This window comes from Rhinolophus hipposideros, assembly GCF_964194185.1.
Source record: "Rhinolophus hipposideros genome assembly, chromosome: X".
Classification (NCBI taxonomy): domain Eukaryota; kingdom Metazoa; phylum Chordata; class Mammalia; order Chiroptera; family Rhinolophidae; genus Rhinolophus; species Rhinolophus hipposideros.
Genome location: NC_138046.1, coordinates 49,490,889 through 49,504,838, shown reverse-complemented (window position 1 = coordinate 49,504,838; position 13,950 = coordinate 49,490,889). Strand labels below are relative to the sequence as shown.

Genomic DNA, 13,950 nt, shown 5'->3' with positions numbered 1-13,950 from the left:
TTATTTACATCTATAGCTGTGTGTCAAGTAGCTGAGAACTCATGCCAAATAGGATTTCTGTTTGAAAGGCCTGTGGATGAAACTGAATGCAAAGTTATTTCAAATCTTCGTTGTGTATCTCAAATCGGAAACCAAGGCATGCTGCCACCTGGTGGAATGTGTCTATTGGCCTCTAAAGTCACACATTTCATGCAGCCTTCCTGGCCTGTCCATGGAAGCTCTGGCAGCCCATGTTGCCCCAAACTCTTAAAGCGCTAAGATGAGTAACATGTGAAAGTTTGTAAGCAGAAGGCCTATGTCACACTCCTGTCACCATCAAGACACATCACTGCAGGCTGAACACGTACAAGGTGGTCCAATACATTGTTGATGAATGAAATGGAATAATGTCCCAGAGAACAAAACTGTTACAAAGGGTCAAGAAAGAATGCCCAGGAACTGTCTCGTACCCCCACCTATCTTCTCACAGTTGTAAAGACAACGGGGCCTTGTCCTCCTACAGAAAACAAAAAGAGCCGCTGGACTCTTGCTTTCTCAGAGAGAGGGTCTGAGAACTTGTGCTACAATGTGAACAAAAATAGGTGCACAAAAAGTTTAAAAAATGAAAAAAAACATTAAACACAGTAATTTGTGAGTATGGGTTAAAGCCAATAAGAAATACAACTTGGTGACATGTCATCAAAATGGCAGCGTGAGGTGAGCCTCTGTAAAGCTCCCTTGGAATTTACAACTAATCAAAAAACAATAACTCCACAAAGGACTCCCTGCACAGCAGACAGGCAAGATGAAGAGGGCCCCTACTAAATTCACCTAAAGGTGGGCAAATCCCACCAGCGGGGGAAGAGGGAAGGGAGAAGTGCGGAGACGGAGCCGCGTGGGCGAAGGACGCAGAACTAGCTCAGTGCTCTGAGCTTGCTGCATCCCGGAACTACCGCAGCTGGGGGAGAGGGAGGAACTCGGACTGCTAGGGCTCCGATTATGACCCACAGGGCTGAAGGGGCAGCATATAACACGGCTGAACCCAACGCTCATGTCAGAGACCTCGGAGAAAAGACTGAGGGAAGAAGGCTGAAACCGGTGTTTTAAGCCCTCACTGCCCAGCAGAGAATGGAAGCCTTAGGCACTGAGACTAGCCGCCCCTCCCTACCCTCCCACAGCTAGCCCCGCCCCCACCTGCCTGGTGCTAGAAGCTGAACAGTAGCAGTGTCAGATGAAAAGAACAGAATATTTGCTGTTCTGAGAACTGTGGACTGCAGACACAGATTCGCAGCCCAACTAGTTCCGGCAAAGGGGAGGGAGCTGTGAAAGCGGGACGCCTGTGGTGGTGGTCGTCACCATTGCTCTGGGCCACCTCTCACAACTCACCCGGCCCCTGGCCCCACCTATCTGGGTGGATCCCTGCAGGAGTAAACAGAACTGATGAAACATACGGACTCTGAATCTGATTCAGAAAGAGCTTTGGAACTTCAAAAGCTTTCTGCATCCCCACAGTGACGTGGTGCTCTATGACGCAGGCGAACTGTTAACAGAGGAGAAGCCCGTCTCCCAGGGAATCCCCCCATTGTGTGAGAAGCTGGAATAGTGCAGACAAAACATAGCACTACTGTGTGAGAGAGGAAAAAAAGGCTGCAGTAGGAGAGAAAATAAAACATTCTACCAACAAGTACTGGAAAACAAAAGAAAGACCTCTTCCTATCAACCTGTTGCAGAAACCACTCCTGTAGATGTCTAGGAAGAGAAATAATGAATCAGTAATTGCCACGAATAACCAAGGCAACAAGACAGCTCAGAAAGAAAGTGAAAAGTCTCCAGAAAAGGAACTTCAAGACATGGAAATATGTGACTTAAATGACAGAGATTCAAGATTGCCGTTCTGAAAAAACTTAACGAGATGCAAGAAAACACAGAAAGACAATTTAATGAACTCAGAAACACAATCAAAGACCAACATGAGCATTTAACGAAAGAGATTGAAATTTTAAAAAAGGACCAAAGAGATTTTCTGGAGATTAAGAACTCAATAGAAGACATTAAGAATGAAATAACCAGCTGAGGTAGTAGAGTTGACCAGATGGAGGAAAGAATCAGTGACATTGAAGATAGAAACATGGAAATCACAAAGATGGAAGAAGAAAGAGACTTGAGAATTAAAAGAAATGAAAGAACTCTACAAGAACTTTCTGACTCTATCAGAAAGAGCAATATAAGAATAATGGGCATACCAGAAGGAGAAGACAGATAGTAGGTAACAGAGAATATATTCAAACAAATTGTTGATGAGAACTTCCCAAACTTGTGGACAGAACAGGATCCTCGAATCAAAGAAGCAAATAGAACACCTAATTACCTCAATCCCAACAGGCCTTCTCCGAGGCACATTTTATTGAAGCTGTCTAAAATCAACGACAAAGAAAGAATACTCAAGACAGTCAGGGAAAAGAAGACGGTAACCTACAATGGAAAGCCCATTAGATTATCATCAGATTTTTCAGCAGAAACTCTACAAGCCAGGAGGGAGTGGAACCAAATATTCAAACGATTGAAAGAGAGGAATTATGAGCCAAGAATAATATATACAGCAGAGATATCCTTTAGATATGAAGGAGGAATAAAGACCTTTGCAGATATACAGAAGCTGAGGGAATTTTCTAATACACGACCTGCACTACAAGAAATACTAAAGAAGGCTATTCGACCACCATCAAAAGGGACAATTTGTGGCAACACAAAAAGGGGAGAGAGTAAAGGCCTGAACCGGAATATGGGAATGGAGAAAGTAATCGTGCTGAGAAAAAATGAAATACTCTAAATATCAAACTTTGTTTTACATAAACTTAAGAGTAACCACTCAAAAAAAAATCCGAAACTGAAATGTATATTGTAAGAGGGAAACATCATAGAATACCACCACACAGAAATAATAGACAACAACAAAAAGGCAAAGAAACAATGGAGACTCAGCCTTACCAGAAAACTAAAGATAGAATGACAGGAAATCCTCAAATGTCAATAATCACCCTAAATGTAAATGGACTGTACTCAGCAATAAAAAGGCACAGAGTAGAAGATTGGATCAAAAATCTAAACCCAACCATATGCTGTCTCCAAGAGACACATGTCAGCTACAAGGACAAGCATAGACTCAAAGTGAAAGGGTGGAAATTGACACTCCAAGCAAATGGTACCCAGAGAAAATCAGGTGTAGCCATAATGATATCAGATGAAACAGACTTCAGGGTGAAAAGGGTAACAAGAGACAAAGATGGACATTTCATAATGGTAAAGGGGACTATACAAGAAGAAGACATAACAGTCATCAATATTTATGCCCCCAATCAGGGAGCACGAAAATATACCAAGCAACTACTAACAGAACTAAAGGGAGAAATTGACCAAAACACAATTATACTAGGGGAATTAAATGCATCATTGACAGCTATGGATAGATCATCCAAACAGAAAATAAATAATGAAATAGCAGCCCTAAATGACACACTAGATGAAATGGACATAATTGACATATATAGAGCACTTCATCCTAAAACATCAGACTATACATTCTTTTCGAGGGTACATGGAATATTCTCAAGGAGAGACCCTATATTGGGACATAAAATCAGCCTCAGCAAATTTAAGAAGATTGAAATCATACCGAGCATATTCTCTGATCACAAGGCTTTGAAATTGGAGATCAACTGTGAAAAGAAAGCAGGAAAAAACACAAATATATGGAGATTAAATAACATACTTTTAAAGAACGACTGGGTCAAAGAAGAAATTAGAGGAGAGATTAAAAGATACATAGTAACAAATGACAATGAAAATACATCCTACCAAAATTTTGGGGATGCAGTGAAAGCAATTTAAAGAGGGAAATTTATATCATTACAGGCCTGTCTCAAGAAACAAGAAAAATCCCAAATAAATAACCTCATGTTACAACTTAAAGTACTAGAAAAAGAACAAGTGAAATCCAAAGTCAGCAGAAGACAGGAAACAACAAAAATCAGAGCAGAACTAAATGAAATAGAGAACAAAAAGACAATAGAAAAAATAAATGTGACAAAGAGCTGGTTCTTTGAAAAGATTAACAAAATTGACAAACCCTTGGCTAGACTCACTAAGATAAAAAGAGAGAAGACACTAATTAACAAAATCAGAAATGAAAAAGGGGAAGTTATCACGGACACTGCAGAAATACAAAGGATCATGCAAGAATACTATGAAGGACTATATGCCTCCAAATTCAATAACCTTGAAGAAATGGACAACTCCTTAGAAACATATAGCCTTCCAAGGCTGAACCATGAAGAACTGGAAAATCTCAACAGACCGATCACCAGTAACGAAATTGAGTCAGTCCTCCATAACCTTCCCAAAGGCAAAAGTCCGGGACCAGACGGCTTCACAAGTGAATTCTACCAAACCTTCAAACAGGATCTAATACCAATCCTGCTCAAACTCTTCCAGAAAATTGAAGAAGAGACAGTACTCCCTAACTCATTTTATGAGTCCAACATTACCCTGATACCAAAATCTGGTAAGAACAACACAAAAAAACAAAACTACAGACCAATATTTCTGATGAAAACAGATGCTAAAATCCTAAACAAAATTCTAGCAAATGGAATACAACAATGCATTAAAAAGATTATTCATCACGACCAAGTGGGGTTCATCCTCGGGGCACAAGGATGGTTAAACATCCGCAAATCCATCAATGTGATATGTCACATAAACAAAATAAAGGACAAAAAACATATGATTATATCAATTGATGCAGAAAAGCATTTGACTAGAACATCCATTTATGATTAAAACACTTAATAAAATAGGCATAGAAGGAAAATACTTTAACATACTAAAGGCCATACATGACAAGCCCTCAGCTAATCTCATAATTAATGGTGAAAAACTGAAGCCCTTTGTTCTACATTCAGGAACACGACAGGGCTGTCCCCTATTACCTCTGCTTTTCAACATAGTGTTGGAATTCCTTGCCAGAGCCATCTGGCAAGAGAAAAAAATAAAAGGCATCCAAATTGTGAATGAAGAAGTTAAATTATCACTTTTTGCAGATGATGTGATGCTATATATAGAAAACCCTAAAGATTCTACCGAAAAGCTATTAGAAACAATCAACGAATACAGTAAAGTTGCTGGCTACAAAATCAACATACAAAAGTCCATTGCATTCCTATATACTCACAATGAAATCTCAGAAAAAGAAATACAAAAAACAATTCCCTTTGCAATTGCAGCAAAAAGAATAAAATACCTAGGAATAAACTTAACCAAGGATGTGAAGGATTTATATGCTGTAAATTATAAAACATTTATGAAAGAAATTGAAGAAGACACAAAGAAATGGAAAGACATTCCATGCTCATGGATTGGAAGAATCAACATAGTTAAAATGTCCATATTACCCAAAGCAATACACAGATTTAATGCCATCCCCATGAAAATCCGAATGGCATTTTTTAAAGAAACAGAACAAAAAATCATCAGATTTGTTTGGAACCACAAAAGACCCCGAATAGCCAAAGCAATCTCAGCTAAAAAAAAAAGCAGTACTGGAGGTATTGCAATCCCTGATTTTAGCTTGTACTACAGGGCTACAATAATCAAAACAGCATGGTATTGGCAGAAAAACAGACACGTAGACCAATGGAATAGAATTGAGAACCCAGAAATAAAACCACATAAATATGGACAGATAATTTTTGACAAAGAAGCTAAAAACATACAGTGGAGGAAAGACAGCCTCTTCAATAAATAGTGCTGGCAGAATTGGATAGCCTCGTGCAAAAGAATGAAACTGGACTGCTATCTGTCACCATGTACCAAAATTAATTCAAAATGGATCAGAGACTTAAGCATAAGTAAGACCTGACACAATAAACTGCATAGAAGAAAACATAGGTACTAAACTTATGGACCTTGGGTTCAAAGAGCATTTTATGAATTTGACTCCAAAGGCAATGGAAGTAAAAGCCAAAATAAACAAATGGGACTATATGCAACTTAAAAGCTTCTGCACAGCAAAAGAAACCATCGGCAAAATAAATAGGAAATCGACTGAATGGGAGAAGATTTTTGCAAACAGTGCCTCCGAAAAGGGGCTAATATCCAAAATATACAAGGAACTCATGAAGCTCAACAATAAATAAACAAACAAACCAATTGAAAAATGGGCAGAGGAACTGAAGAGACATTTATCCAAAGAGGACATACAAATGGCAAATAGACATATGAAAAATGTTCAACATCACTAATCATCAGAGAAATGCAAATAAAAACCACAATGAGATATCACCTCACCCCAGTCAGAATGGCTATCATCAACAAGACAAATAGTAACAAGTGTTGGAGAGGCTGTGGAGAAAAAGGAACTCTCATACACTGTTGGTGGGAATGCAGACTGGTGCAGCCATTATGAAGGCAGTGTGGAGGTTCCTCAAAAAATTACTAATAGAATTATCATACGACCCAGCAATCCCTCTCCTGGGTATCTATCTAAAAAATTTGAAAACATTTATGCATAAAGACACGTGTGCTCCAATGTTCATTGCAGCTTTCTTTACGGTGGCCAAGACATGGAAACAACCAAAATGTCCTTCGATAGATGAATGGATAAAGAAGTTGTGGTATATATACACAATGGAATACTATTCGGCGGTAAGAAAAGATGATATAGGAACATTTGTGACAACATGGATGGATCTTGAGAGTATAATGCTAAGCGAAATAAGTCAGACAGAAAAAGCAGAGAACCCTATGATTTCACTGATATGTGGTATATAAACCCAAAACAACAAAAGAACAAGACAAACAAATGAGAATCAAGAATTCATAGACACAGACAATAGTTTAGTGGTTTCCAGAGGGTCAGGGGGTTGGGTGGAGGGAGATGAGGGTAAGGGGGATCAAATATATAGTGATGGAAAGAGAACTGATTCTGGGTGGCGAACACACAATGGGATTTATAGATGATGTAATACAGAATTGTATGCCTGAAATCTATGTAATTTCACTAAGAATTGTCACCCCAATAAATTAAGAAAAAAAAAAGAAATACAGCTTGGTAAGATATTGGGCTGTGGGCTCGGCTTGTCTCCTAGCACAGGGAGGCACCATACAGGGCCCTGCTGTTCTCGCAAGATGTCCTGGGACCTGGCCCTGTCACAACTAGACCTTGTCATGAGCTGTCCTGTGCCCTCTGTTCCCTTCTCACCCATGGCCAGGAAAGCCTCATCAGAGCACTAGCTTGGCTGTTTACAAGCCCATTTTCCAGGGCCCTGGTCTTCTGGTACTTTTGGTTCAAAGATATTAATGGCTTGGCAGATATCTCAATTTCAGTCACTTGGCTAGGAGTAAGGGGGGATGACCCAGTCACTGAGGCAGGGTGAGGAGTTTGGTGCTAGAAAAAGGCAAGCTAAGTTATAAAAATAATCATGGGGATGTAAAATATGGCATAGGGAATATAGTCAATAATGCAGGAATAACTCTGTATGGTGACAATGGGTACTAGATATCGCTGTGATCTCTTTGTAAGGTATTCACACGTCTAAGCATAAGTTGTGTACCTGAAAATAATATAACATTGTATGTTAACTATAATTAAAAACTAAATGTAAAAAATAAATGCAAATTAAACATCGTTAAGAAAAGAAAGAAAGAAAGAAAGAAAGAAAGAAAGAAAGAAAGAAAGAAAGAAAGAAAGAAAGAAAGAAAGAAGGAAGGAAGGAAGGAAGGAAAGAAAGAGAAAAAGAAAGAAAGAGAAAAAGAAAGAGGCAAGCTGCAAACACTAGGCTGCAACCAGAGGGTGTCAGGCCCTACTTTCCAGCGAGAGACATTGTGGCCACGGGTCCTCAGAGGCATGCTCTCCTGAGAGGCAGGCCACTACACCGTCACACACTGCTCGCACTTGTGCCCCAACCCAAACGGCTCCCCACAGGCCGGCCTGGTGAAGGCAATGGACATGGCTAGACCCCTCTCCACAGCAAGGGCAGCTTCTCTAACTGAGGAAGTCAGGACGGAGGCTGAAGCATGAAAAGAGGAGTGAGGCCATGGGGGAGGAGGTGGGGAGGGATTTGTGGTGATATTTTGGAAGCTACACTGCAGAAATCTGTTCTAATTGGCAATGCAAGAGTGACTTGAGATTTTAGAGGTTAGGAAGTCTTTCTCAAGTCTGGCCATGTCACACTGCTGCTATTGCTCTGCAGGGCGCCAGGGTTCAGGGCCCAGCCAAAGTCTGGCAAGCTGGGGCTCCTCCTCCAAAGGACCTGAAGTGCCTGCAAAGCCTGGTGCTCGACTGAAGGAGAACCCCACCTGCCCAGTAGCTGCCTCAGATCCACTCAATAGGTACCTCAGGATTTGCCAGTTTCTTCTCTTGGCTCTCCCCTCATCTCTTCCATTTTGCCTTACCCTCTGTTTGTTGGTCCCTTAGACAGAGGGCACACAGGTATTGATTCTGTCTGACAATCTCTATTGAGAGTATCTGTTGCCCACAAGCGTGAGTGTGCTCCTAGGGATAATGGGGTGAATGTGTGAAGTTGGGACTGAGCCAGAAAATCGGGGATGTTTGATCACTGCAGAGGGGGCAAGAGAAAGAAGGTGAGGCCTAAATCTGTCAGGTTAGCCACTTGTCAGCAGCTCCTGCAAAGGTTTAGGCTCAGATGAAAAGGCAACAAATGGTTAAAAGGAACATTTTGAATTCCCTGGAGATTTTCATCCTCAGCATTGCCTTGTTTCTCAGTGAGTGTGGATAATTGAAAGCTGATGTGAAGGCTTTGGTTTTGAGAAGTGTGTTTCCTTTGAAAAGCCCAGAGTATCTGAAACACATTATCACCTTTCTTCTCACAACTTTTCTGTCAGAAGGCACATAAGGTATCTTGGAATGTTCCCATTAAGCAGATAGAGATGTTAGTACTAAAGGGGTTAAGTGATTTGGCCAGGGTCGCACATCAAATTTATGCCGAAGTGGGCTGAGAACTCTGGTTTCTTGATTCCCACCCTCTGAAAATGCGCTGTCCTATATAAAAGAAAATTTTTTTCCCCAGCTTCGATGTCTTTACTGGGGCTTCTGTTTTTCAGCCCTCACTGTGAAACACTGGAAGTGCTGAGCTTCAAACGGTATTGCAATTTATCATCTGGCATTGTTGTCAGCCGGTCTTTCTTTTACAGGATAAAAGGAAGCGGGGTGAAATTGCAGCTGGGGGAATCCTTTGAGGTAGAACTGGGAAGAGAATGGGAGGGAGTGAAGGAAAGAGAGAGGAAAGGGTGCGTGAGCCGGTGAACCCACTAATGCCAGAGATCATAAAATCTACCACCGTATTGACAAGAATGAACTGGACTGTAGGGGGCAGTATGGTATGGGGGGAAAAGCCCTGAATTAGCTAGCATACAAGGAAGCTGAATTTCAGTCTCAGTTCTGATAATAACTTGCTGTGTAACTTTGGACAATCCTCTTCATCCATTCAGGCCATGGTTTCCTCACAAGTACAAGGAGATAAGCCCAACCCACCTTGCTTTCCTCACCGGCATGATGTGAGGTAATTAGAAGCAATGTGAAATGCTCACAAAGGAAGGTGCAAACCATCTTACTCAACCCACTTGCAAAGTACTTTATATCTGTGCTGCCCAATAGAAATATTACGTGAGCTACTATGTTATAGCCACATTAAAAAGGAAAATAAACATTTGAGATTATTTTTAATAACATTTTATTTAACCCAACATATCATAACGATTGTCATTTCAACATTGACATAGAATTGTTAATGAGATATTTTAGATTTTTCCCCCCCTCATACTTTTTACAATCTGGTGTGTATTTCACACTTACAGCACATCTTCTTTCAGACTAGCCATACTTCAAGGGATTGGTAGCCATATGTGGTTGGTGGTTATTATATTTGACAGCACAGCTTTACACTTTGTAAAGAAACTTCATGTACATTGAGAGTTGGGCCTCAAAACAGTAGATATGACCACTGCTATATTACAGATATACAGAGAGGTTCAGAGACTGCAAAAAGTCCCAGAGCTGGAGCTCATTCTGAAATCCAGGTGCCCTATCTCCAGCATCAGGGTCCTCTTCCTTTCTGATTCATTAGATTCTGAGCTGATTAAAATCAAGGGCATTGAACAGATGATTCTCTGTTCCCCTGTGTTTCTACAGAGTAAAAGGGATCACCATAGAAGCAACCTGTGCCACTGGCTCTGCTGGTTCTGTTTTCTGGCCACTTGGAGAGAGGCAAAGTGTTTCAAAGAACTGTAGAGAAGCACTAGAGTCATCTATCCCCACTTTGCCAGCAAGCAGGGGCAGGTCTAGTCATCTTTGATTCATTCATTTCCCTCTCTACTCCTATACCCAATCTGTGAAAATCTGTCAGCTCCTCTTTCAAAACACATCTTGTGATTTTAGAGACGTATCAACCAGATGTAATATGTGGGTCTTGTTTGGATTCTGATTCCAATAAGGCAATTATAAAAAGTATATTTATGAGACAATCATAAATCTGAATTTTGACTTGTTAACTGATATTAAGTAATTACTAATAATTAATTAGTGATGATGATATTGTCACTATGTTTTTTAAAAGCCCTTATCTCACAGAAATACTGAGGTATTTATAAAGAAATGATATGTCTGTTATTTGCTTCAGATTGGTCATGAGTTACTAATTATTGATGCTGAGTGATAGATACACAGGGGTATCATTATGCCATTCTCTCTACTCTGTATATATTTGAAATGTTCCACAATAAAAAGTTTAAACTTTTTATATTTTGAATTCATGTGTTTCTCTCCATTTCCCTTGTTATCACCCTAGTTCAAGCCACCACCATCTTTCACCTGGACTGTTGCAGTTGCCTGTTTGCATCCCCTCCCTACATTCTCTACTTCCCCTGCCCCCCACCCCCCGCCACAAGAGTGATCTTAACAATACAAGTCAGAGCCTTCTAATGACTTCCTACTATGTTTAACATAAAAGCTACATTTGACCTACAAAAGTCTCTATGATCTGACTCCTCTCTGCCTGGTTCTTGGCCTTGCTCATTCTCCTCCCACTCATTCACCTTCTTGTTGTTCCTCAAAAGCTCTGAGCTTTCTTTCAAACTCAGAATCCTGGCACTTATGGTTCTCTCAGCCAGAAAGAATCGTCCTGATCCTCACATGACTTGCTCCCTCGTAATATGCACTTCTTCAGTGAGGCCCTTCTTGACCACTGTCCCAAGTAGCCCACTCCGTTCCCCATCCACACTTCAACAATTTAACTTTTTTCCTAATCTTCTATGTATCTCTCACCAATATGAACTTGTTCTTGATTCATTTGTTTACTCATTTACTGTCTGTCTTTTCCCACACTCCCCCATTAGAATGTACTCTCCTCAAGGACAGGGACTTCTACTTATTGGACTGTTATTTACTCTTATAGTCTCAGAGCCCAGCAGAATGCCTAGCACATAGGGGCCCTCAAAAGGTATTTGTTGAGTAAAAACAACTAAGATACAAGGGCAGATAGGAAAAGTAAAGATAGGATTACTAAGATTAACTACCTTTTACTGAACAACTGATAAGTGGCAGGCATGTGCTACATCCTTCATTAGCTTAAAAAACGTGTCCAAGTTTAATTAAGTTAAGAAACTTGTCCAAGGTCACATAGCTAGAAACTGGTGAAACTGAAAGTCAAGCCTAGATCTGTTTTAATTCTAGAGCTTCAGCTGATAACCTCTAAAATATATTAACTCATGAAGAACCATGCTAATGTCCCAATGGGTTCAAGAACCAAGAACATTTCAAATGCTTCAAGTAACAAAGATGCTGGAAATCTCTACAATAACCACAGGAAGAGGTCTTCCTGTTAGCCTTCTATTGCTATAGCTTTCGTCCAATCAGATCCTTGAATACATGTTGACCAAATATGGAGACTTACCGGAAGACCTGGAGGGCCCCTTGTTCCTGGGAAACCCTGAAACCCTGGTTCTCCCTGAAAAAAACAAGCAAAGCTTAGTGAGTAGCAGCAGGAAGCAGTGAATATAAAGAAGATGGCTGGGCTGTGGGGAACCAATGGAATATCAGGATTGGGACACCAAAAGGTGGTGCAGATTCCCCAGGCTCTCCAACAATTAACTGCACCAGGATGTCTTAGTTTCAGGAGCCCTTTGTATTGTGCAAAAAACCAAGGCTTATGGCAGGGAAATAAAACTGTCTAAAACAGTTTCAAATTTCAAGGATAATTGGGAGATAGAAAGTTTGATCATCTCCTTTCTTTCTAGTGGAAGAAGCTTTTCAGTGTGATTTCCTATCGCAAATTATAGGCTGCAAAGAAATCAATGGTTTTGGAGAAAGGGTGACACTACAATTTGGATAGGGACACAACACTTTAATCTGTCTTTCCCTGATATGCTGATTTTCCCAAATGTGCCATGGAAGGCTCCCTAAGGTTTGGGAATGATCAAGGATGCAGACAATCTTTCATGTGCTCCCAAACTGTTTCCAATCAATGATTACTTCCTGTAAACTTGGAAGGGGCTTGGAGCTATTGCCTGCACAAAGACAAAGTTAAAGAAATGGAACTAAACACCTTGCCCTATCTGTCCCTTGAACACAGGCACAGAATCACAAAACTTAAGGAACCCCAGGAAGGAAGGAAATGCAAGTTACTGAAAGATATCTGCACACCTTAATAGCATACAGCCATTCAAATACAACCATATGCACACTCACATCAAAATACAGATTGTAAAATATCTTGGTTAAACATGTCTACAGCTTTAGCCTTGATAGTTCAGATCAGGTGAATTAGGTCGGGCATCTATTGCCACTTGGTGACAGTATATCCTTTTGATAGGGTCAAGTTTTGATGGCAAATAGCTTTTTAAAAGCGATAACTCAAAAAGCAACCATTTATATCCTATGTGTTCTGTCATAGTGCTTTGGGGACAACATAAATATTGAGAAAGTTGGGAGTTAGGAGGAAAAAACCCCTAGTATTTAATATTTGTTTTAAGTTATTTAGCATCTTGATAATTGAATCTACAAAATTGAAACACAGAAAGTATCACTCAAATGAACACTCAGAAACCCAGGCACACTCATATCCACACATCAAAAACAAAACAAAACAAAACAAAACAAACATACAAACAAACAAAAACAGACGTTTTAGAAAGCCTTTTACAAGAGACAAAACAAAGAAGGTTTTAACCTTTACTCTCGAACAAAAATCCATTGTTCAGAACCCTCTATCCTTCCAGTATAGTCTGGTTATTAGAGTTGAACTTTTGGTATTAATAGGAAAAGGTTCATTAACTTTTCCTATTCTCAAATGTTCACTACCTTAGAGCCTTTCTTTCCTTTGGGGGTTCCCATAAACTCCAATTCTCCGGTAGATGGTGGGGGTCCTGCAGGTCCGGGGAGGCCAACATCTCCCTGTAAGATCAAATGGAGCGTTAAGCAAAACAAAAGACATACAGACCATTTCTCCAACGGGTAGGTTTATCCTCTGCATGTAATTTACAAATGAACTGTCCATTATTTTGGCCTATTCACTCTCACCTTGCATCATTAAGGAAACAAATTATCAGTGCCAAAGGGTGAGAAGAATTATAAACCTGTCCAAATTCATTTTGTACCAGCATTGCCGAGGCAAGAAGGAAGATAGATGGAAAAAAACAACAACAACAACAACAAAAAAAACCACTGGTTCATGGCTGCCATGATCATGCATGCAGGGTATTTAGAAAAGAACAAAAAAAGGACTCTAATTGGCTCAATCATTGCCAAGAGCACAAGCAGAGGCAGTGAAGTCCATGCTGGAACATTGGAGGCTGGATTTGCTCCTTGAAGGCAGTACAATCTACAAGAGGCAGCATGAAGAGTGGGGAGGACAAGCTCCCAGTCTACCTTGAGGCTCCCAAATCACTATACAGTTTGTA

At 40.3% G+C, this 13,950-nt stretch overlaps 1 protein-coding gene across 1 annotated transcript in view; it reads right to left on the bottom strand.

Moving 5' to 3' along the window:
• Positions 1 to 13,950, bottom strand: part of COL4A6 (collagen type IV alpha 6 chain) — a 394,923-nt gene that overhangs the window by 44,760 nt on the left and 336,213 nt on the right. Inside the window, exons 12-13 of the mRNA XM_081042634.1 lie at positions 13,352 to 13,444; positions 11,946 to 11,999 (exon numbers count right to left, since the gene is read on the bottom strand). Coding sequence (XP_080898760.1) covers positions 11,946 to 11,999; positions 13,352 to 13,444 — 147 coding nt within the window. The remainder of the gene's footprint in view (positions 1 to 11,945; positions 12,000 to 13,351; positions 13,445 to 13,950) is intronic.